The sequence below is a fragment of the Brassica napus genome, chromosome A8 (assembly GCF_020379485.1).
Source record: "Brassica napus cultivar Da-Ae chromosome A8, Da-Ae, whole genome shotgun sequence".
NCBI classification, from domain to species: Eukaryota; Viridiplantae; Streptophyta; class Magnoliopsida; order Brassicales; family Brassicaceae; genus Brassica; species Brassica napus.
The window spans coordinates 16,161,357-16,185,280 of record NC_063441.1 but is presented as its reverse complement, the minus strand read 5'-3'; the positions used below and the strand labels follow the sequence as shown (position 1 = coordinate 16,185,280).

Here is a 23,924-nt window from a genome sequence, read left to right as displayed (position 1 = left end):
GTATTTTCTCAACAATCCCTAGTTCGGGCATGAATAAGCCGTTTTCCCGAGGTTTGTTGATACTCCTCCATTCAAAGCGTTGACTGACTAAAATTAAGATATCAACAAAAAAGCAAACCGAAATGTCAGAAGTGGGATTTGAACCCACGCCCTCTCACGAGGACCAGAACTTGAGTCTGGCGCCTTAGACCACTCGGCCACCCTGACTATTTATTTAAACTAAACTTACATTATATACAATCACTAATTAATAATAATACTGTAAAGAACAAAGATCAACATCATCCTTAGCAATAATAGGACTAAGTTCAGATTGAGTGAAGAGGTAGTAAGATACTGTTAAAAAGGTCTAAAGCTTCTTACAACAAATCCACTAGAACCAAAATAACATACTAAAGGGATGTAACACAGAGATTCTGACACCATTACAAAACACCCTTTTTTTTTTGCTATCGACGTATTACCATTTCGTAGAACCTACTAATCTCTCTTCTTGTTCTTCAACGGGCCCAATGGGATCTTGCTCAACACCTTCTCGTCCAACACTGCGTACTGCTTCTTGATCTCGATCATTGCCTTCTCACCTAATGGGTCGACTTTGTCTTCGTACTTGTCGTAGACAAGAGGCACCGTGAAGAGCAGCACAAGAGCTGTTGTGGGCAGATAAAGAGATTTAGAACATCAGGGTCTAGTAAGATAAGATAAGGAAATCACCAAGATTAAGCATTACCTATGTATGCCAATGTCAAGAAGTTGAACCAGCCGCCTAAGATAGAAAGAACCCACAAGCCGGCAACTGCCTGTTCAATCCAATCGTACATTTTTGTCAGATTGGGATGAGCACACTAGTTTATAATCATCACACACTTTAACTTACAGAGATGAACTTCTTGAGATCCCTTCCAGATGCAATCTCACGAAGGGAATGGAACCCACGGTTGATCTCTATCCTAAGCCCAGACGCAAGCTGAAGAACAGGCTCTTCAGGGATATGAACTTCAGGAATCTTTGGTGGTGACCTAACAGAGAATCAACCGTCAACAATGGAGTAGTGAATCTTAATAAGCTGGGCCTGGCACACGTACAAAGAGACATAAGCTTACTTGTGAATGAACATGGTGGCATTAGACCAGAGAAACAGAACTGCAAGAACAACAATCATCACATGGCAAAGCAAAGTGAGGAGGTGATACTCCATCAACTCAAACAGAACCCAGGCAGCTGTAGCACCACCGAGAACACCACCAGACATCTTCTTGTCCTTCCACATGAATATATCAGCAGCTGCACATCAAAAGAAACAACAGGTTAACACCAAAAACATCACATATACTATCACCATTGGATCACTAAACACTAGAAAGCATGAAACTTTATACAAATCCAGATTCGAATTCATATACAAGTCGGAGATAAAACGTACGTTTTCCACCGCCGAGAACTTTGTGAACGGGCTTCTCCCTTCCGAACAAGCGGTAAACTTTCGATTTCATTGATGACGGAGAAGACGGCTTCTCCTTCTTCTCCTTCTCGTCGTCTGAGGATGAAGAAGACGACGACGAATCGCCGCCGCCGTGGTGGATCTTCTCCGATATCTTATCCATCAACGATTCCCTCTCCACAATCTCCACCGCAGGCTCCGAAGCCGTCACGGTTTCTTCGTGTTTGTGCTCCTCCGTCATCTTCTCCGATTTCGATTTCAGAGAGATATTATTAACTTTCCGATTTGATTGAACGACACAGAACAAAGTAGTTTAGCCTTTAAGAGTATTTTGAAACTCAATCTCGTCCGTTGATATAGTAGTTGAGATCTGAGACGTTGGTTGGGACGTTGGTTGGTTCGGTTCCGAAGTAAACACGTTCGTTACTTAGCTAGGGCAAAGCGCATGCATTGGGGACAAAGGAAATAAAGGCGAACACAAACATTTCAATAGGAAACCGACATGTGACGCCGTCAGATTTAACGGCCACCGTCGTTGAGAGACGTTTCACGTGGCGGATGCTTAAGCTCAGACGTTGGTGATCGAATCTTTGATTTCATGACACGTGGAGAAATATTCAGCCACTCGTACATGAGTCACGTTCTTTCTGTCTGCGGAATGACAAAACATTACTATATTATATAAAAATTTTATATTGATGTACTTAGAGTAACTAATTAAGTATATGGTGGTAAGCAGTACTTTTATATTCTTATTAATAAAATTACAATATTTAAACAGGTAATTAGTACACGTCGTAAGATTAGAAGAGGGCCCAACAGAGCACAAATGACTTCACCAATATGGACCCAATTCTAAATGGTTATAGATTCCAGAACATGCTCATAATAAACCAAAATCACAACTAAACCGCAACTGCATACCGGAATATGCTCACACCGAATAACCTTTTATAATAGATTTGAGAAGACTTGAGAAAAACCAGACAAACGGACCTTGCACATGGAAGATGAAGTGAAAGAAGTAGAAGCGCCATTTTTCTTGATCCTCATGAGTTCAAGAAGTTGTACGAGTGACTTCTTTAGTTTTTCTTTTATTAACAGAAAGCAAAAATACTTATAAATTAGAATATAAACGCTAAATCTTAAATAAAATGACAAAAGAATCAAATGTACAACATCAAGAAGAGAAAGGTTATATAAAAAAGCAATACCTGTGACTACAAAAAAATAGGTTCTGACTTGAGCCAAATGTGTTTTTGTTTTCCTTTTTGCCAAGAGGAGCAAGACGACTAGACGAGCTTATACCATCGTGATGAAGCCTCTTATTTTGTACCGGACGATTTTACCCCTACTAAAATACATACCATAGTCGTACCGATAAAACTGAGTACGTCTGGTTCAATTTGTTTCCCTAGACCTTTTCATTGCTTTAATCTCCATCCGTATTCTCTCCATAGCCAAAACTGAATTAATAGTCTAGATTTGATTTCCATCAATGAGTGAAAAAAATAAAGGAATGATGCATTCATCACTAACCCAAACAAAATTGCAACGGTTGAGTTTGGTTCACCGAATAAAACCGGTTGGTACATATTGAGGATAAAACGGTCACTTGCAACTAGGCCAACAGATTCAAAGAACATCTTTTGGAATATCCCCCCCCCCCCCCCCCCCCCCCCCCCCCCCCCCCCCCCCCCATCAAATACACTCGTGAAACGTTGAGCTAAGTTCAAGCCCATAAATAAGCCCATTAACTTTTTAATTAGGCCCATCTAAAACGACAGCGTTTCACTCGAGAAACCTCCTTTAGCACAGCTTCTCTCACTCTCTCTCTTTGGTAAGTTAAAAATGTTGCTCCGTCGTGCAACCGCACTACCCAAAACCCTACAAAACCTCCGGCTATTCTCCCCGGCGGCGACCTCCGCATTAGCCCTCGACCACGCCCTAGAATCCCAGCTCGACTACCTCCCTGGATTCCCGCGGCCCGATGCGAAGCACGCAGAGACGATCTTAGCCGTTCCTCGGTCCGACTCCGGCAAGAACATATCGGCGAAAGAGCGTAAAGCGGGTCGAGTTCCTTCGATCATATTCGAACAGGAGGATGGTCAGCACGGAGGGAACAAGAGGCTTGTCTCGGTCCAGACGAATCAGATCAGGAAGCTGGTGACTCATCTGGGTTACTCCTTCTTCCTCGCTAGGCTCTTCGATGTCGAGGTTCGGTCTGAGATTGGTTCCGATGAGGTCATTGAGAAAGTCAGGGCCTTGCCCAGATCGGTAAAGTCTCCTCCTTTTTTCACTCTTGACATTGATGAATCGTGAGTTGTGTGTTGGCTTATTGGGTATGTGTTAAGTTATGTAAAGATGTCTGCTTTGGAAATTTTTTTTCAGATTCATTTGCACTCTGGAACTGATGCGCCACTGAATGTGACGTTTATAAGAGCTCCTCCTGGTACTCTGTTGAAGGTTGATATACCTCTTGTGTTTATTGGAGATGATGTGTCTCCTGGGTTGAAGAAAGGTATAATGGGATTGATTGGATTTAGAAAATATAGTTCCTTTGTTTTTATTTACCAAGAGAGACGATTTTCTTGTTCTGGAATCACATGAAATTAGCTGAAGTGCATTTTGAGTACTAGAGAGCAATCAACACAAGAAATTGAAAGAGAAATAAAGTGCTATGTATCCTTTTCTTCTCTGTGTATGGGGAGTAAGCTGTTTAGTGATCATATATGGGGTTTTGCCTTGTGGTTACTGAGAAAGAGTCCTGCATGGTAGAGTAGATATGCTAAACGCAGGATTAATGCAATGATTAAGTAGTTAAGCCGGACATTAGAATTGATTTGATTGGAGTTCATTGAGCTTCTAAGTCTGTAGAGAAGTGATACCGCCCTGGCCCCGTTCTTGGATTAGAGTGAGCTAAGCTTTGGCGGTGACAAGTAATCATCACTTTCAGATGACCTGTAGCTTTGTTTAGTGGGCTTGTATCTCAGCCTGGCCAACTTTTGTAGAAGATTTAAGTTTCATCCCTTTTTAGTTTTTTTTAATCAATTTTGTGGATTGCAGCATCTAGTTTCTTGTTGGATTTTTTAGTATTGATAACCATTTTCTTGATTTTTCTGCAGGAGCATCTCTGAATACAATCAAAAGAACGGTGAAGTTTTTATGTCCGGCAGAGATCATCCCTCCATATATAGAAGTAGATCTCAGCCTACTGGACGTTGGACAAAAGCTAGTAGCTGGAGACCTCAAGGTTCATCCGGCGCTAAAGCTAATAAGGCCCAAAGACGAACCAATTGTTAAGATCGCCGGGGGACGTGTCAGTGACCAGCAAAAAGACCAGCAAAAGAAGGATCAGCCAAAGAAAGAGCAATCAAAGAAATAAACCGGTGGTGAGTCATATTAACCGGTGCAAACCAAATGTTGCTCATGATTGTCACCCAAACGTTGATGAAAAATTTGTGGATCAGTCTTCTTAGAACTCGAGATCCCTTAGGATAAAGGTTTTTTGGTGTGTTATTGTGTTGCCGGAGAGCTATAGATTCCGGTGGAATATTATGTCTTTTGATTCTATAATGCATGTTTTTCATGGATCAATCCATAATAAGATTTAACAGATTTCTTGAAATTTTGTTCATCATCATCGGAACTGGAACTGATGCTAGTAGCTTTTTTGTAACAATCTCAGTACTCAGATTCATACTCTCTATTTCTCCAAACTCATTGCTTATAAGCTTCCATGGAGATTTGTCAATGGTTAATTAACAAAAATGAATATTCTCATCTACCAGAGTTGGTAATAAAAGAGGAACTTGTCTTTAGTCATACAAAGCCAAGAAAGAAGGTGAGATGTGTCCACGTAGGGTAAAATAAAAGTAGTTGTTGAGCAATACTAAAGTCCAAGATCTTTCTTCAACCAATCAGGGCGAACATTTTATCCGTTAAATTTATTCGATTCGATCAGAAAAATGCTAAAACTCAATATCATTAAAAATAAAGCAAATCAGAAAATTAGATATCTGTGAAGTACGAAACAAATCATAAATACTAAATAACTAACTTAAGACCGACACCTTGTGCGAGATGAACATTATATATGACTTATTTTTATGTTATATGTTATTTTATATATTATTAAATAATAAATATATTGAATAAATAAAATGTTGTTAACTATTACATATATAATTAAATTGATACGAACATATAAATAAATTTTATAAATACATACAAACACTTTTTCTATTTTATATGGTATATAATTAAATTTAATGATATTAACATAGATATATAGTATATTTTTGGTATTGATATCTATTAAATAATATTTTCTACTCATGTTATTTTGATTATTTCTATATTTTTATAACAAAAGCCTTAAGTCACTAATAACAAATATTTTATTGTCGGATGTTTAATAGTTTTAGTAATTTATAATTTTTTAAAAAATTCAATGCAAATTTTAAAATTTAAATATTAAGTTGTCAATATTTGTTTAAAACATTTATCAAATAAAAATTGTCCAAAGCAAATTTTGAAATTAAAATATTTATGTATTTATATGGTATATAGTTTAATTTAAAAATATTATATGTAAATATATATATATATATATATATATATAGTTTTAATTTTAATATTTACTAATTGACATATTTTACTTGTATGAATTTTCTAATCGTTTGTATCTTATCATAAAAAAAAATTAACGTATGGTTCACAAAAATTTTAAATTTTAGTAATTTATAGTCATTTTAAGAAATTCAAATATACGAATAATTTTGTTTTTATTATATGGTTAATGTGGTTGTTTAGTTATTTAATAAGTTATTTTTTTTAAATGATAGAAGATATACTAATTTTTATTAAATCTTTATTAATCAAAATTATTAGTTTTCATATATATATTTTAGCCACATTAGGTAATTCCATAATTTTTATTTAAGGAAAAAATGAAAAACATTAATAATTAAGTTACGGTTAGTTTAATAAAAAAAATCTATACTATTATTTAAGAAGTAAATTTGCTTATTTGTCTTGCTTTCTATAATTTTAGGCTTAGTCATATTTTATTTTCAGTTATTAATCTTAATAAATAATTTTAGTGATTTAATTGGTAATTTATTATTATCTTCAGAATATTAATTTGGTTTAGTCATATTTGGTTTAGTAATATTTACCAATTCAAATAATATATCTCAATTATGCTAACATTTAAAAAAAAATGAATTTGCTTATTTGTCATGTTTTTCATAATTTTACGCTTAGTCATATTTTATGCTCAATTATTAATCTCAATAAATAATTTTATTGATCTAGCTGGCAATTTATCATCATGTTCAGAATATTAATTTGGTTTAATATATTTACCAATTCAAATAATATATCTCAATTATACTAATATTATATATATATTTATATTATATTTGGTTTAGTAATATTAAACCGGCTCTATTTTAATATATACATCACATAAGACAAAAAAAATTACAAATTACGATTAAATATTAAAAATGTAATATTTAATTAATCACTCTAATGTTTTTTGAACTAATAATATATCTATTTTCAATTTTTTTTGTAAAATTGTTAAGCCCGTAAATTGAGACAAAACACCTAGTTTATTATCTATTGAGATGGATCAATCTATTTTTCTAAGATTCAAAAAAATCATTATACTGACGATACATGACTAATACATATGTTATAATGCTTCTCTTTTAATATATAAAAATATAGTAGTATTGGATCCGTGCCCAGCTCTACACACAATCGTCGTCGTAAACTATTTCCAACACACTTTCATCCAACGAATCTAACTGCCGGAACAGTCTCGCAAGTCGCAACATAATATTGACAATATATAGTACAATAAACAGAAAAGATATTGTGTAGATATGCAATCAAATAAGAGATTATTTATTTTATTATTTTTGTGAATCTCATCATGAAGAAAAATAGCAAATATTAATAAACTGATATGAGTCTATGTACTACTATTAATTAAAATTTCCATAATTTTATTCCGATTAAAGAAATTAAACCTTACATTTATTCTCCATAATGTTTATTCCAGTTAAAGAAACCTTACATGTTTTTGTAACACAAGAAACCTTACATTTATTTAATATATTTATCACATTTTCTTCAAAAAATTATCCTTTTAACAATTATATTTACAGCGACAGTTAAGATTATGTCCGGGAATTTTAGGATCGTCCAAACAATGTCCAACGCCATTATAAAGCGCATAGCAATCTTGAATGCAAAAGGATATTATACATGTCTGTTCTTTGTTAATGGTTATTTGACATAGCTTTCCCTCAGCTCTTTCAACCATTAAACACGCTACAAAAAAAGCAAGACATCAACAAAAATTATATATATACATATGCAAATATTTTTGCATGTTTAATTGAAAATGGCAAAATGAAAATACCTAAAAATATAATCACCAGTACAAGAAAATAAGAACATGATAACTTCGTCATGATCAGTATTCTTTGTTTGATATTTTTCTTTTCAATGACTGTGGGTGTAAAAATGATTATATGTCTATATATATACTGGTTATAAGGTATGTGATGTTATTTTTCTTGTTAAATTTTTATCATATAAAGGAGAAATATTTTCTTAAATGGAAAATACAATAAATAGAACATTAATTAGATAAGATTTTATTTAAAATAGACTTTTGACTAATGATAAAATCATTATCTAATTAAATGAAAACCTAACAAATCATAAATAGATATGTGGAATCAAAATTTTGTAGGTGTTATAATGAATTTGAATGGAAAGCAGAAAAAAGGAAAAAAATTATAGACCCAACATAATTTAAGGGTATTTTTAGTGGTATTACCTTAAGGAGTATCTACCCACTACATATAATATTGAAAAAGTAGGAAAAAACATTTAATTTGTGACAATGGATTCTTCTGCAATGTACTATGGACCAAAAGTTGATACACTTTTTTACACATGTCCATCTATGAATGATTAGTTGTTAAAAAGAAAAGAAAAGAAAAAAAATTATATAATCAAAAGTTAATATTCTATTAATTTTTGAAAAATACGTTCGCTTGCCACCACTAAAGATGTTCTAAGTATGAGAACTGCATCTTAATTGCTAGTAGGACTCAATCTTCATTGTAACGCGGATGAAGTTTCTTTATTTGTTCATGTGTTTGTAAAATTTTATATTTTCTTTTTAAAAAGTATTGTTGGAGTTTTCTAGTAGTGTCGACTTTGTTAAAAGAAAATGTTTTTTTTTTGTTTTAGTATTGCATACAGTTAGGATACAACTCGATTACAATTTTGTTGGAACTAAAATGATATGGAATGGTTGATTCCATTAATTCTACAGATTTTTTATCATTTAATATGAATGGAATGTCATTCTACTAATTCCAAAAAATATTTTAATAAAATACAAAGAAAACTATTTCATAACAATTTTGTAGATTGCCATCTTATTTCTTGTTAGATTTTCAATATTGATAGCCATTTTTCTTGTTCTTTTACGTAGGAGCATCTCTGAATAAGATCAAAAGAACAGTAAAGTTCCTATGTCCGGCAGAGATCATCCCTCCATATATAGAAGTAGATCTCAGCCTACTGGACGTTGGACAAAAGCTAGTAGCTGGAGACCTCAAGTTTCATCCGGCGCTAAAGCTAATAAGACCCAAAGACAAACCAATTGTTAAGATCGCTCCTACGTGTCAGTGACCAGCAAAAGGACCAGCAAAAGAAGGACCAGCCAAAGAAAGAGCAATCAAATAAATAAACCGGTGTCGAGTTATATTAACCGGTGCAAACCAAATGTTGCTCATGATTGTCTTTCCCAAACGTTGATGAAAAATTTATGGATTAATCTTCTTAGAACTCGAGATCCTTTAGGATATGAAGGTTTTTTTGTGTGTTATTAGTGTTGGCGGAGAGCTATACATTCTGGTGGAATATTATGTCTTTTGATTCTACAATGCATTTTTTTATGGAACAATCCTTGATAAGATTAACATAAAGTGGAATAAGAAAAAAAAATATATATATATATAACATACCAATTAAAACTAACTACACTCATACTAAAGATACAACTTATACTACTCCAAACCGAAACACATCTTTAATTTCGCAAGGACAAAAATTCCCAAAAGCTTTCGTATTTTCTGCGAGTGTGCCTAAAACTGAAACACATTTCTAGTTTCGAAAGGACAAAAAATGCCCAAAAGTTTTTTCATTTTCTAAGCCTTTTTTCAAAAAAAAAAAGTTTTTTTTATTTTCTGCGAGTGTGACTTCCACGTGAGAATTGACTTAGAATGAAAAGAAAAGAAAAAATGTGGTCCATAGAATAAAAACGATTGGGGTAAACCTTTTTTCCGGAGAGAGAATGTGAAAAGCTCTAATGACCAAGCGCCATATTTATCTAGGTTAGCAACATATTCAAACGCGGGTCTTTTAGAAATCCATGGAACGCCTTGTGAGATCACATACGCTTGGTTAAAAATAAATGATTGTAGTAAATAATTAAATTTCATTCTGGATGGTAATCTAATTTTCATAAATCTTATGGATCACTGAATTTATAATTGTTAATCCAATGTCAGATAGCAATATCACCTAGTGAAACGATATTTCATCAACATAATATTGGAAATATAGTATATTAAACAGAAAATATATCGTGTAGAAATGTAATCAAATAAATTATTATTAATTTAATTATTATTGTGAATCTCATCCTGAAGAAAAATAGCAAATATTAATTAAAATTTCCATAATGTTTATTCCGATTAAAGAAACCTTACATTTATTTAATATATGTATCGCATATCTTCAAAAGTCATCCCTTTAACAGTTATATTTACAACGGCAGTTAAGATTAGATCCGGGAACTTCAGGATCGTCCACACAATGTGCAACACCATTGTAAAGCGCGTAGCAGTCTTGAACGCATAAGGAGTGGATGCATGTTTGTTCTTTGTCAATGGTTATTTCACAATATTTTCCTTCAGCTCTTTCAACCATTAAACACGCTACAAAAAAAACAAGACATCAACAAAAAAAATTGTATATATATATTATTTGTTTATTTTTTTTGTAAGAATATATTATTTGTTTATTTATATATGCTAATATTTTTGCATGTTTAATTAGAAATGACAAAAATGAAATTACCTGAAAATATAATCGTGAATACAAGAAAATAAGAACATGATAACTTCCCCATGATCAATGTTTTCTGTTTGATATTTTTATTTTCAATAACTGTGGTGTAGTAATGATTGTATGTCTATATATAGTGGTTGTAAAGTATGAGGTTTTCTTTTATCTCTGTTAACTTTTTGTCACATAAAAGGAGGAATATTTTCTTAAATGGAAAATACAATAAGTGGAACATCATAAATTAGATCACATTTTATTTAAAATAGACTTTTGACTAATGAAGAAATCTTAACTAATTAAATGAAAAGCTAAATAGTCATAAATAGAGATGTGAGGTCAAAATTTTATAGGTGTTGTGTTACATAGAGTTTGAATTTAATCGCGGATGAAGTTTTTTTATTTATGAATGTAATATTGACAAACCTTTGTTCATGTATTTGTAATATTTTAACATTTCTTTTTCAAGAGTCATGTTGGGATTTTTTAATAGTCACGATTTATGTTAAAATACATGTATTTTTTTTTATAGTTTTGCACACAGTTAGTTATTAAGAAGTCCATTAAATATATATACATACGTGGAATATATTTTTATTTGAAGCTGATTTCCAAATTTGTGATTTGCATGTACATACATTTTTGGATGTAAATTTTAAGAAAATTTACATTGATGATCATTGACCAAACCGTTGATTGATTCACATATATGAGTTTTGATCTTATTATAAAAGCTAATAATGTTGAAAGAACATATTAATGATGGGCTCTTTTAAATTGACAAACAAAATCTATATATATAAAGTAGATTTTTTTTCTTTCTTATGACACTAGGATAAGACCTGCGATAAAATATTTATTTAAAATTTTATATTTTTATATTGTAAAATCTGATTATTTTGTGAGTTTTTGCGGGTGTGATTTCGTTTGGTTCAGTTCGGATTGGATTTTTACGGATCTAGTTCGGGTTTGAGTTTTTTAAATAACCTATTTTAAATTTTTTAAAGATTAAAGTTATTATAACTTTAAATTTTTCAAAATCTAAAAATAAAAATAATACATAATATATAAATTTGAATAATATATGCCAAAATACTCAAACTTAACATAAAAATTGGTTTAGTTTAAATATTTGGATAGGAAATCAATAGATATTTAAAGTATTTTAGGTACTTTAAGTATCAATTAGCTGTTTTAAACATGTACAAAATTTTAAACGAAAATCATGATGGTTCATATTGATTTTGGGTATGATAACAATTTTTAAACCTAAACATATTTTACTATGTATGTGATCTATTTAGTTAATCATTAAAAACTGTTATATGCCCATTTAAAAAAACAATGGATTGAATTTAAAAAGTGCTACCATTTCAAATTGTCAATCGACACTTTCAAATATTTTTTGTCAGTGTTGTGAAGAATAGAAAGGGGGCTAGGGTTAAAAAAATCAAATTTATTGTGCAATTTATGTTCTCGATAAGTGATTTCAATAGCTTCTAAATAAATCTTAGCTGTATCGAACTCTTGTAAAATTTTCGAACAATATTAACTAATAATATCTTACACTTGCTAGATAATGAATTGTTTCTCAATTAAAATATATAGAAAATTAGAGTAATCACATAAATCAACATAATACCTCTTGTTTATTTATATATTTATGGTAAATAAATCAAAACAATTATTTTCTTTATTTTATATGCTATATAATTATATTCAATGATATTAACATAAATATATAGTTTATTTTAATATGAATATTTATTTATTGAATTTTTTTATTTATATGATTTTATTAACATTTGTATATTGGATGTAACAAAAAATTTAAATCATTAATCCCAAAATTTTCAATGTGATATTTTTCGAATTTATCTCTGGGTTCATACCAAATATTCTAAATTAATACAACTAAATAATCAAGGGTGGACTTCTGTACACACCCCAAAGGCCCAAACTAACTAAACCCACGCTCAATCCTTCCCCCAGCCTCAAACTTCTAATCTATTTACCAAACCCCCTAGACTTAACTAATTCATCAATTACCTCCCTAAACTTTATTTTTATATTAATTCCACAAATACTTTGATTTCCTCTTAATTGCGATAAATCATTTAAAAAGTGTTTAGGTAAATCACGTCTTAATTGCGATAAATCATTTCCTCTTAATTGCGATAAATCATTTCCTCTTATTTAAGAATTTTAAGGGTGGGGTTCTCCACAAAATAATGGACCCCACATCTAAATACACATATACAACATATACTTATACACATATGAATTTTTAGAATTTCAATGGGTAGAACTTCCATTGGAGGTGCTCTTAATTACTAGTGAGGATGCTAGCCATAGACGGCAGTGTTTAAGAAGACTTTGAGTCTGGGTTACTAGAAGTGGATGGAACCGTTGGGCTGGTCGAGGGCAGCATCGGTTAATCTGAATCATTGCTTGCTGCTATGGGTTTGGTTGAATGCTTGGAGTTGTCATAGTCTTTGAGTGAATGGATGTTTTTTGCTCCTGCTTTAGTTCTGGATTCTAGTATTTATCCGTTTGTTTTGATTTAACTCGTAAGTTACCTTGATGTAGGTTTTAGCAGTTTGTTTTTTAGGTTTTGTTTCCGGGGCTATCTGTTATCAGCCAGCTTATATGGAAAAAAAAAAATACAAGTCAGTACAAACTATTAATTTTGAAGCCCAACACTTGTTATATATTGGACGAATAGTGTTAAAGCCCAGCAGCAGAGCAGAGATCAGATCAGTGAGCTTCCTTGCTTGATCAACAATGGAATACCGCAAAATCAAAGATGACGACGATGAGGTTCAGGAGGATAACGACGTCGCTTCGGATCTCGAGAGCTTGAAAGGAAAATCTCACACCGGTGAGTCGCTTATTTCTGAATCTCCCCTTCTGTTGATGCTCATTGATGCTTCGATTTGGCAGTTGCGTCGAGTAACATTGCTCTGGCTACTCTAGGTGGTGGTGGTGGATCCACTGAGCGTATAAACTGGAAACGAAAGTAAGTTTCTTTTTTTATGGAGAAACTACGAAAGTTCATTTCTTTGCATTAAAAAGTTTAATTGTGGTTGTGGCAGGGGTGTAGTCACATGTGCACTGACTATTCTCACGAGTTCTCAAGCCATACTCATCGTTTGGTCTAAGCGAGCTGGCAAGTATGAGTACAGTGTCACTACCGCCAACTTCTTGGTCAGTTTCTACTTACATCATTGAGTGATGCCATTGTATGTTTACAAGCTATAACAACGTTTTGTGTAATATCTCGAATCAGGTTGAGACTCTGAAATGTGCGTTATCTCTGCTTGCATTAACAAGAATATGGAAGAACGATGGTGTTACTGACGACAACAGGTTATCTATTCTCACTTCTGCTACGTGAATTATACTCATTGGAATTAGTTTCCTTTATGTTCTGAGTTTCTGAATCTGTCCTTTTATAATAAGGTTAGAATCATGTATTATGTGGGGTCATTAGATGACTGACCATGCGTTTTCTCATTGATATTTGACGTTACTGATATACCCAAATTAATGTTTCTGAATCAGGTTGAGCACAACATATGACGAAGTTAAAGTCTTTCCCATTCCTGCAGCTTTGTATCTTTTCAAGAATCTCTTACAGGTTTGGCTTAGGTCACTGTTTGTAACTTTTGTTCTGTGTTAAATCAGTTTCTTACTACTTAGTGGTATGTAACCCTTTTATGTGGCAGTATTATATTTTTGCATACGTAGACGCACCAGGCTATCAGATATTGAAGAACCTGAACATCATAAGTACTGGTGTCTTGTACAGAATTATACTTAAGAAAAAGTAGGTTGTTTATTTATCCAAATGGATTTCATTACTCTTTCTCTTCTTGTTCAGAACACAAACTTCTTGATTTTAACTACCAACAGCCTCTGCTAATTCTTTTCTTCTTTAACAGGTTGAGCGAGATTCAGTGGGCGGGCTTCATCCTATTGTGTTGTGGATGCACCACTGCTCAACTCAATTCAAAGTACATTTCCCCCTTTGATTTTATTACTGCTATCGACATGGGTTTCATTGACTTATTCATATGATGCATGTGTAGTCAGTCAGTCTCTACTGATTGTTATATTACATAGTCTCGCATTGGATATTGTTTTTGCAGTTCTGATCGTGTACTTCAGACATCTCTTCCCGGTTGGATTATGGCGATTGTAAGTTTGTTACTCACCTACCTACGAAGAGTTGTGAAGCTTCTTCCACGTTCACACCAGTTGATATGATTGTTTATCGTTGTTTCTAGATTATGGCCCTTTTAAGTGGTTTCGCCGGAGTGTACACAGAGGTGAGCTTATTAGGAAGTCTCACTCAGAAGCTAGCGCTGACTTGCTACTTCCTTTTATTTTAATCTCCAAAAGCTTATAAGGATTTTGCTTTCCATTTTGGCAGGCTATTATAAAGAAGCGACCTTCAAGGAATATAAATGTACAGAACTTCTGGCTATATGTCTTTGGGATGGCTTTCAATGCTGTTGCTATTGTGATCCAAGATTTTGATGCCGTTGCTAATAAGTAAATCTTAAACCCATTTGTTAGTTTTGTCCTTTCATATTGGCTACAAATTAGTTCATCTGCTCTGGTATTTAATGAGGCTGGTTTTACAATATCAGGGGATTCTTCCATGGTTACTCATTCATCACAGTACTCATGATTCTTAACCATGCTCTCAGGTAAAATAGGCTAGACTCTTCTCTTAACTCTAGTTTCAGTTATTGAAGTTAAAAACATTATTATTCTCCTGTTGGTTTTGCAGTGGCATTGCTGTGTCAATGGTGATGAAATATGCAGACAATATCGTAAAGGTAGTAAAATTTCATTCACCATCAGATTCCTCTTAACTAGTCACTTCTGTAGACGGGATTTAACTTTATCAATCTTTATGTAGGTTTATTCAACATCAGTGGCAATGCTTCTCACCGCGGTTGTCTCTGTATTCCTCTTCAATTTTCATCTTTCCCTTGCCTTCTTTTTGGGTTCAACGTAAGTTAACCACATTTGGTCTCGACCAAAACAATCAATCATCTCAACATTTGTGGACATAAGAGCTGATGCATTACTGTGCTTACGCTTTGCAGGGTCGTCTCTGTTTCAGTATATTTGCATTCAGCCGGGAAGCTACGATAGTAAAAGATAAAGCTTTTGAACAGTTGCGATTTTGTAGTTGGTGTATATTGAATATACGTTACTGTCTGAAAGTGAAGCTATGTTGTTGAAACATTGCATTTTATATATATTCGTTACACGTTTTCCATTTATACTGGCTTATTGTGAAGCGAGATTACGTGTTCTCGAGTCTAAAGAGTTAAGAAACTACATGAGATAAATAGCCTTGCTCAACGAATGAGGCAATGCAGTCATCAAACATCTCTTCAAGTGGCTTGAACTCGAGTCCGAGACTCTTTATCTTCGAAGTGTCCAAGTCGTAATGCAGCCTATTTAGTTTTTTAAACCTGATTTTTTTTTCCAAAGATTAGATTGTTTCATTGTATTCAAAGGATAATAAGGTTTGATTTGAGAAACGGGTTTTAAAATCAGTGTCAAAACCTCTTGGGGATAGGGAGTGATGGGTAACGTGTGGACAAGAAGGAAACCAGTTCCTCTAGACTGACAACTTTAGAGCTGCAAATGTATCTGCCTTTAGCTGCTTCTTGTTCGAAAACAAGGATGTGGGTTCTTGCCACGTCGTCTATATGAATATAACCCATCTGTCCATGCCACTGAAACTTCTCTGTTTCTCCTGTTGTGTTGAGTAATAACAAGCTATAAGTATCTATATGCTATTATCCTGGTGATGTTTCCAAGAGAGTACAGTACCTTTTAGCAGCCCGAGGACATCAGATGCTGTAGAACACAGATCAGGAGGAAGGCTTGGTCCAACGAGGAAGGATGGTAGAACAGTGACAAGGTCAATACTATTCTCTTCACAGAACTTCCATGCAGCTTGCTCGGCTAATGTCTTTGATAAAGCATACCAGACCTTTTGTTTTATTTTGCCATGTCCCATCACAAACTGTTAGCTGATATGATTCTTGTGTTGAGCAAAATAGACTATTCAAATGAATATACCTGGAAACGCTTGCAGAGTTCCACAGAGGTCCAAACAGATTCATCAAGAGGGATATTAGGATCAAAATCATCTCTGATCCTGACTGTTGAAGAGGATGAGGTGAGAACCACACGCTTCAAAGACTGATTCTTCCTGCATGATCTCAGTACATTCAGTGTGCCCTCTATAGCTGGTTTCAAAATCTCCTCCTATGATCAGATCACATTATGTTAAAATGTTACACAAAGCATACTGTGTGACCAGAAGTAAAAAAAAAAGTTATAGTGGGATCATGCCTCTGGATTAGAGGTAGGTTTGAGGACAGGAGAAGCAGTATGGAAAACTCCATGGCATCCCATTATAGCGTTATCAAAACTTCCATCTTCCATTAAATCAGCCTTCACCAACCTTAGTCTCTCCTTTGCCCCTTCCAGTTTCCAAAGGTGTGCAAGCTTCTTCTCATTTCCTGTCCAAACAGGAAAACTTCACTGAGACTCACTGCGGCTAGCTTTTATAGCAAGCAATGACAGACAAGAAAAAGAAACCTGGATCTCTGACTGTTCCTGTAACTTCATAACCCTCAAGGAGAAGCCTCTTCACAAGCCAAGAAGCTAAGAAGCCTGAAGCTCCGGTAACACAAACTTTTCCTTTGGTTTGATCCATTCTCCGATAACCGATGGGATCACACCAGACTAGTTATATAGCAATACCATGCTTAAGGTAAGTATGGAGTAGGTGTGCCATTTAACTCATGTGTGGTTTGCTTATTTATCACCTAAAGATTGTTTTTATGATGGTTGTTGAACAAACACAATGGCCTAACTACCAATTTCTCTATGAAACAAGTTCTCCGTGTTCCCTGTCTGTACTGTATTCCCTTTGGTTTGCTTAACACCTTGAGCGGTATACTGGAGCTTCCACCATTTCAACCAACAGGTGGACAAGATGAACTTCTAAACATACTGCAATAGCCAATTCTCTTCTCCCCACAAAATATCTTAATACAAGGAACAAAAAACTACTGCCTCACTGGAGAAAAATATTGAAATCATCTTGGTCAGCTTAAACAAAAATTACAAGGCAAACCCGTTTCGGAACAGGTCTTAGTGATTTTAGGAACCATAAACATTTATGTTCATTTACTGAAGACACTGCTATTTTTTTTTTAACAATTCGAAAGTTTATAACAATCATGATCGGTTCTGGACCATGCTAAATGAAACATTTGTCATAAATTTCTTTTTTCTTTTTTGAAAAAAACTACACAAACATAGGTTTCCAAAAAAAAAGTTTTATGCCCCAAAATTAACAAAAAAAAAAGAAAATTTACATAGACAAAGCCGGCTCCCAAAATCTCAGGACGAGTAGTATCTCCCAAAATCTCAGGACGAGTAGTAATGTACATTACTTCCAAAAGTTTTAGAGGCCATCGCCTGTTTCATTAAGACTGTGTCTAGAACCAGTCGAGGATGGAGAATTGACTCAGCAGAGGAACCTGGCAAGTGACACGAGTTTGTCCATTAACTGATAGTCTGATCTTAACGGATCATAAATCCTGACGTAGCTCAAGCTCCCACACTACAAGTCAGCTCATTAATTCTGGTTTATATTGGTTTAGTTCCTTTTGTTCGGTTGGTTATGAAGAAGGCTGGGCCTAAATATCGTAGATACTTGGGCCTACACTAATAAAAAACGCGTCTTAGCATTATGTTCAAACTTGAAATAAACAAAATATCTTTATCGAAATAGAAAAAAATAAAAATAGATTTTATCTGTTGTTTTGGTCTTGTCTTTGCCACCACAACGCTGTCACTCATCGTATCTCTTTTGATTGGTCTCGCCTCCGTCTCTTCATCGTCTTTCTACGATTATTGCATGCTTGTTGTTTCTGACTCTATCGTGTTTTTCTTCTTCTTATAGGGTTTAAGTTTTACTTTATCTAAATGTCTTCCAATCCAGACAAGAACCTGTCTCCTTCAGGTAACATTTTGCTGTCACAATCTGATCTGGTGCTGTTTTATGTTGTATTGAATGGTTTCTGACTTTGGAACTTGGATTCACTGTAGATGATAAACCGGAATCAGAGCAGAAGAGTACTAAACCGGAATCAACAGCCTCAGGGAGTTCACCTTCATCAGCTAACCCTCCTCCCATGAATTTAAATGCTTTTGATTTCTCTAATATGGCTGGTATCCTCAACGTAAGTGTTGCACTTTCTTGTCCTGAAGTTATCTTCTTTGGAGCTTTCTACTGATGGGGTTTTTTTTGTTTGTTTCAGGATCCAAGCATCAGAGAATTGGCTGAGCAAATTGCTAAAGATCCTTCCTTTAACCAGTTGGCTGAGCAGCTTCAGAGATCTATCCCAAACGCAGCTCAAGGAGGAGCAGGAGGAGGAGGTTTCCCTAACATTGATCCACAGCAGTATGTTAGCACTATGCAGCAGGTTATGCATAACCCTGAGTTTCAGACTATGGCTGAGCGTCTTGGTAAAGCCTTAGTGCAGGTGAAACAAAAATATTAGGACAAAATAATGTTCTGTTTTTATTTCTTTCCGGTACTTTGGTTATATTGAAGCATGGCTTTGCCTTCAGGATCCACAAATGTCTCCTTTTCTGGAGGCTTTCTCAAACCCTGAAACAGCGGAGCATTTGACTGAGCGTATGGCGCGGATGAAAGAAGATCCAGAGTTGAAACCTATACTTGATGAGATTGATGCTGGTGGTCCTTCTGCCATGATGAAGTCAGTGACATACAATCTTTTTTTTTTCTCTAAATGTTTTTTGTAGAATTTGTTTTTGCTTATGGAGGAATTTTTTTTTTTATATGGTATTGTTAGGTACTGGAATGATAAAGATGTGCTGAAAAAGCTTAGTGAAGCAATGGGTATGCCTATTGCTGGCTTGCCTGACCAGGCTGCTTCAGCTGAAGCCGAGGTAGCGGAAGAAGAAGGGGAAGAAGAAGAAGAGTCTATTGTTCATCAAACTGCTAGTCGTGGAGATGTTGAGGTTAGACTGCTTCCTACTTTGTTAAAAGCTCATTTGCTTGATTTATCATTTATGTGTTGCTTAAAGACTATTCCACATTCAAGATTTTGTCTTGTTGATTGAATTAGGGTTTGAAAAATGCTTTGGCATCTGGTGGGAACAAAGATGAAGAAGATTCTGAGGGAAGGACTGCATTGCATTTTGCTTGTGGATACGGCGAGGTATGCAACTCTCCTCTTTATCAATCTAGGCCAATTTAATATTCGGATAAACTCTTGAAGTTAAGTATCTTTATCATCATTAACTTGCTAGAGAAGTAACCAGTTTACTACACTTAGGAGTTTTCATGACACAGTTACTTGTAGCATGATTAATATTTAGTCAAAGAACAATGATATTAGAAATATAATTAGCTAATGGATTATATTGAGATTGACCCTATTGATCTCTTTCCGCCTGCAGTTGAAGTGTGCTCAAGTTCTTATCGATGCTGGAGCAAGTGTTAACGCCGTTGACAAAAACAAGAACACACCTCTTCATTACGCTGCCGGTTACGGGAGGAAAGAGTGTGTAAGCCTTCTCCTTGAGAATGGTGCTGCTGTGTAAGTCTCACAACAACACAAACACTTATAGAGAAACGACTCCGTTAAAACACTTATCACGACCTTCGTTATGTATATACACTCTTTGTGAATGTGTGGTTCGCAGAACTCTGCAAAACCTAGACGAGAAGACACCCATTGATGTGGCCAAGCTCAACAACCAGCTCGAGGTGGTGAAGCTTCTCGAGAAGGATGCTTTCCTTTGAGCGTGGACGCTTTCACATTGCCTTTGAGGGATCTGTCTTGTGTTGTGTCTCTTGAACCACCAATTTCACAGACCTCTATAGACCTTTTTTTTTCTTATTTAATTGTGTTTTTTTAGTTACTACTCTCTCTCCTTCTAAACTTTGTCTTTTTAATGGTGTCTTTGATTTCATCAAAAGTCAATAAAGAATGAAAGAGCAATCAACTTTTAACCAAACATATTTGTTTTACTTTTCCTGTAAAATTTCAAGAATAATTTTGGTTTATTAAGACCAAACTACTTCATATCAAAGTGATTCTATTCTTTTGTGTACTGTTGTCTGAAATTCCATTTGTCGGAAACTTTCCACATTTATACACAAGCTTCAAAATCAAATACTATAGTTTATTATTAAATACATCCGAAAGTCTCGTCTCTTGTTCTCTGATACGTATACGTTCGCAATGAACTGCATGCATCGTTCACGGTTTTTGATAAAGTCTTTGTTAAGCAGAGCAAAAACCATTGCACGTCTTGGATCCAGTACTCTCTCTCAGCCGCAGCCACCGTCTCTCTCCTCCACCGTCATGAGTAGACTTGAAACTCACAACACAAAGCTCTGCATCGTCGGTAGTGGTCCGGCGGCTCACACGGCGGCTATTTACGCAGCTAGAGCTGAACTTAAGCCTCTTCTCTTCGAAGGGTGGATGGCTAACGACATAGCTCCCGGTGGTCAACTAACAACCACCACCGACGTCGAGAACTTCCCTGGCTTTCCACAAGGTATATCCTGAGCATATGACCGGTCCTGATTATAGACAGTAAAATATTGACCTATAATTTTCAAAATTTTAGAAAAAATTCACATACATATCTCCAAATTTCTATTAAAAAGTTTATATATTTTTTTACTAAATTGATTATTGCTCACAAAATCTCATTAAATAAAACAAGTTCAACCAATTAAAAATACAGTGTTTATCAAATGATATTAATTGTTTTCTAAAATAGTGAAACCATCAATTTTTTTTTTTTTTTTGAAACCATCAATTATTTTGTAACAAACAAAAATTAAGCGCCACTTATATTGAAATGCATGGAATAAATATTGTATGAATTAAACATATTTGATTTTATTTTTATATATGTTTTTTCAATTAGTGTTAATTTGTAAACATAATTCATATTTTTTTAATAAAATGTAAAAAAATAGCTAATTGTTCTTAATTTTTTGAAGGTATTCTCGGTGCAGAGCTCACGGACAAGTTCCGGAAGCAGTCGGAGAGGTTCGGTACGACTATTTTCACGGAGACGGTGACTAAAGTCGACTTCACGTCGAAGCCGTTTAAGCTGTTCACAGAGTCTAGAGCCGTTCTCGCAGACGCTGTGATTCTTGCTACGGGAGCTGTGGCTAAGCGACTTAGCTTCCCTGGCTCTGGTGAAGGATCGGGAGGTTTCTGGAACCGTGGAATCTCGGCTTGTGCTGTCTGCGACGGAGCTGCTCCTATATTCCGTGATAAACCTGTTGCGGTTATCGGGGGAGGCGACTCGGCGATGGAAGAGGCGAACTTCCTCACCAAGTATGGTTCCAAAGTGTATATAATCCATAGGAGAGACGCCTTTAGAGCCTCTAAGATAATGCAGCAGAGAGCTCTGGCTAATCCTAAGATCAACGTGATTTGGAACTCGACGGTTGTGGAGGCTTATGGGGAAGGGGAGGGAGGCGTTCTTGGAGGAGTGAAGGTGAAGAATGTGGTTACTGGAGAGGTTTTGGATTTGAAGGTTTCTGGATTGTTCTTTGCTATTGGTCATGAGCCAGCAACGAAGTTTCTTGATGGTACGGTTAAGCTTGATTCAGATGGTTATGTGGTGACGAAGCTTGGTTCTACACAGACTAGCGTTGTCGGAGTTTTTGCCGCCGGGGATGTCCAGGACAAGAAGTACAGGCAGGCGGTAACAGCTGCGGGAACGGGTTAGTTCTCTACTTTTCCATTGTTTTGTAATGTTAGAGTTGTGTTTCTATAAGAACGGTTGTAACAAATGTCGTTAGCTCTTAGAAATGGATCAAAATGTCGTTTGAGACGAAACTAATATTATATGCTGTGGGCTCGTATCTATGAAATTACATGTTTTGGTTTAGAACCTCCTGGTAACTGTTTTAAAATGCTTAGGTATTGAATTTGTGTCTCTGTAACCTTGTGGCTTCCATTGCAAGGAATAAACTTGTGTTCTTGAACTTAATATTTTTATATCATCTAGTTCAATTAAAAATTGATGCAAGCTAAGGTTTTGTGTTTGGAGTTAGTCTTATCTGAGTGTGTTGTGTTGCATTGCTTAGTAGTTAGTAAAGAATTTTAATTACATTCTTTGTTCAAAAAAAAAAGTTACATTCTCTCTTTGTTTAGCTATATGTAGAAAATTAATTTTCATCACAAGTTATTTGATTGGTTGTGTAGGATGCATGGCAGCTTTGGATGCGGAGCATTACTTACAGGAGATTGAATCTCAGCAAGGCAAGAGTGACTAAAAAATACTCACATCAAGCCTTGGTCATAGAGCTAACTATTGATCCATCATTCTGCTAGACATGGACAAGAACGATATTTGATCTTTACTCTTTAGCATAATAGTTCACAGACATTGATTTGCTTACTTCTTAATACTGCAGTTTGAGTTGAGTACGGATATTCTTCAAAGCTGTAGCTCTAATGGTAAACTAGCTACGAATAAATTCCTTAAGATATGAGTCGCAGATGATGACTTTACATTCACAAATTCAGTAAATGATTTGTTTAAACTAATTAAAATATTATTGTTCGTCTTATAATAACTAGGCAAAGAGCCCGTGCGATATCGCACGGGAACTCATTTTATAAAGAATATATTATAATCTATAATTTATAATTTTATATGCCTGATAAAAAAATTAAATCATATAAATAATTAAATTTAGTTTTGATGATTAAAATATGATTTACAAAGTATTCAAATATATATATATATATATATATATATTTTATAAACCTTTATGTTCCCTTTAATTTTTTATCAAAACACATATTGTATACAATTGTGTCTTCATCCTTTTTAAGTTTTTTCATACATTTTTTCACATGATAGTTATCTTCAACCACTTTTTGAACAAAATGCAATTTTTTTTGCATGATATATAATTTTTTTTCCTATTTAAAACATAATATTAAAATTATTAGTTTATAATTTTAAACAATTATAATTTATATGTTGGTAATTGTTATTTTGTATATTTATCTACCTGCTTCATTTATTGAAAATGAATATTCAGAAAATTTAATATTGTAATAAATATATGTTGATTTACGTTAATATGACCCGTGTCATTTATAATATTTTTTTTAATTTTTGGGAGAGTTATTATAAAATACCAATACTTATTATATAAACTAACACATTACTTAAATAAAACCAATATTTTTTA

At 34.3% G+C, this 23,924-nt stretch overlaps 8 protein-coding genes and 1 non-coding gene across 10 annotated transcripts; 4 read left to right on the top strand and 5 right to left on the bottom strand.

Moving 5' to 3' along the window:
- Nucleotides 1–123: 123 nt before the first annotated feature.
- On the bottom strand, nucleotides 124–207 carry TRNAL-CAA. Its single transcript has one exon. It is a non-coding gene; the product is annotated as a tRNA-Leu (tRNA).
- A 106-nt stretch (nucleotides 208–313) lies between these two features.
- Nucleotides 314–2,064, bottom strand: LOC125577082 (reticulon-like protein B1). Its single transcript, XM_048737820.1, has 5 exons — nucleotides 1,424–2,064; nucleotides 1,104–1,284; nucleotides 878–1,019; nucleotides 731–800; nucleotides 314–650 (listed from the first exon to the last, which is right to left on the bottom strand). Exons 1-5 carry the CDS (start codon nucleotides 1,680–1,682, stop codon nucleotides 481–483), a joined length of 822 nt encoding a protein of 273 aa, XP_048593777.1. The 5' UTR covers nucleotides 1,683–2,064; the 3' UTR covers nucleotides 314–480.
- Nucleotides 2,065–3,274: 1,210 nt separating this feature from the next.
- Nucleotides 3,275–5,069, top strand: LOC106361274 (50S ribosomal protein L25-like). The gene is made up of 3 exons (XM_013801001.3): nucleotides 3,275–3,718; nucleotides 3,833–3,962; nucleotides 4,567–5,069. Exons 1-3 carry the CDS (start codon nucleotides 3,293–3,295, stop codon nucleotides 4,824–4,826), a joined length of 816 nt encoding a protein of 271 aa, XP_013656455.1. The 5' UTR covers nucleotides 3,275–3,292; the 3' UTR covers nucleotides 4,827–5,069.
- Nucleotides 5,070–7,476: 2,407 nt separating this feature from the next.
- Nucleotides 7,477–8,037, bottom strand: LOC125577269 (defensin-like protein 159). The gene is made up of 2 exons (XM_048738540.1): nucleotides 7,881–8,037; nucleotides 7,477–7,789 (listed from the first exon to the last, which is right to left on the bottom strand). Exons 1-2 carry the CDS (start codon nucleotides 7,930–7,932, stop codon nucleotides 7,605–7,607), a joined length of 237 nt encoding a protein of 78 aa, XP_048594497.1. The 5' UTR covers nucleotides 7,933–8,037; the 3' UTR covers nucleotides 7,477–7,604.
- A 2,166-nt stretch (nucleotides 8,038–10,203) lies between these two features.
- On the bottom strand, nucleotides 10,204–10,782 carry LOC106359861 (defensin-like protein 159). The gene is made up of 2 exons (XM_022690761.2): nucleotides 10,622–10,782; nucleotides 10,204–10,479 (listed from the first exon to the last, which is right to left on the bottom strand). The coding sequence occupies exons 1-2, from the start codon at nucleotides 10,671–10,673 to the stop codon at nucleotides 10,295–10,297; spliced, it is 237 nt and encodes a 78-aa protein (XP_022546482.2). The 5' UTR covers nucleotides 10,674–10,782; the 3' UTR covers nucleotides 10,204–10,294.
- A 2,134-nt stretch (nucleotides 10,783–12,916) lies between these two features.
- On the top strand, nucleotides 12,917–15,906 carry LOC106361275 (CMP-sialic acid transporter 4). Of its 2 annotated transcripts, none has more exons than XM_013801002.3 (14): nucleotides 12,917–13,487; nucleotides 13,550–13,625; nucleotides 13,702–13,813; nucleotides 13,896–13,975; nucleotides 14,171–14,246; nucleotides 14,335–14,435; nucleotides 14,551–14,622; nucleotides 14,758–14,806; nucleotides 14,896–14,937; nucleotides 15,042–15,163; nucleotides 15,262–15,321; nucleotides 15,405–15,453; nucleotides 15,537–15,631; nucleotides 15,727–15,906. In XM_013801002.3, the coding sequence occupies exons 1-14, from the start codon at nucleotides 13,391–13,393 to the stop codon at nucleotides 15,773–15,775; spliced, it is 1,080 nt and encodes a 359-aa protein (XP_013656456.2). In that variant the 5' UTR covers nucleotides 12,917–13,390; the 3' UTR covers nucleotides 15,776–15,906. The 2 variants fall into 2 exon arrangements, with proteins under 2 accessions (XP_013656456.2, XP_022545795.2); XM_022690074.2 differs by having other exon boundaries at nucleotides 12,954–13,487; nucleotides 13,583–13,625.
- Nucleotides 15,858–17,391, bottom strand: LOC106361277 (tetraketide alpha-pyrone reductase 1-like). The gene is made up of 6 exons (XM_013801003.3): nucleotides 17,243–17,391; nucleotides 16,994–17,163; nucleotides 16,718–16,906; nucleotides 16,466–16,628; nucleotides 16,196–16,388; nucleotides 15,858–16,101 (listed from the first exon to the last, which is right to left on the bottom strand). The coding sequence occupies exons 1-6, from the start codon at nucleotides 17,358–17,360 to the stop codon at nucleotides 15,954–15,956; spliced, it is 981 nt and encodes a 326-aa protein (XP_013656457.2). The 5' UTR covers nucleotides 17,361–17,391; the 3' UTR covers nucleotides 15,858–15,953.
- A 1,023-nt stretch (nucleotides 17,392–18,414) lies between these two features.
- Nucleotides 18,415–20,704, top strand: LOC106361278 (ankyrin repeat domain-containing protein 2A). Its single transcript, XM_013801004.3, has 9 exons — nucleotides 18,415–18,531; nucleotides 18,618–18,677; nucleotides 18,764–18,897; nucleotides 18,976–19,200; nucleotides 19,289–19,437; nucleotides 19,534–19,702; nucleotides 19,810–19,902; nucleotides 20,144–20,283; nucleotides 20,390–20,704. Exons 2-9 carry the CDS (start codon nucleotides 18,641–18,643, stop codon nucleotides 20,487–20,489), a joined length of 1,047 nt encoding a protein of 348 aa, XP_013656458.2. The 5' UTR covers nucleotides 18,415–18,531; nucleotides 18,618–18,640; the 3' UTR covers nucleotides 20,490–20,704.
- Nucleotides 20,705–20,895: 191 nt separating this feature from the next.
- LOC106361279 (thioredoxin reductase 1, mitochondrial) lies at nucleotides 20,896–23,279 on the top strand. The gene is made up of 3 exons (XM_013801006.3): nucleotides 20,896–21,250; nucleotides 21,705–22,439; nucleotides 22,924–23,279. Exons 1-3 carry the CDS (start codon nucleotides 20,932–20,934, stop codon nucleotides 22,992–22,994), a joined length of 1,125 nt encoding a protein of 374 aa, XP_013656460.2. The 5' UTR covers nucleotides 20,896–20,931; the 3' UTR covers nucleotides 22,995–23,279.
- The last annotated feature ends 645 nt before the right edge of the window (nucleotides 23,280–23,924 follow it).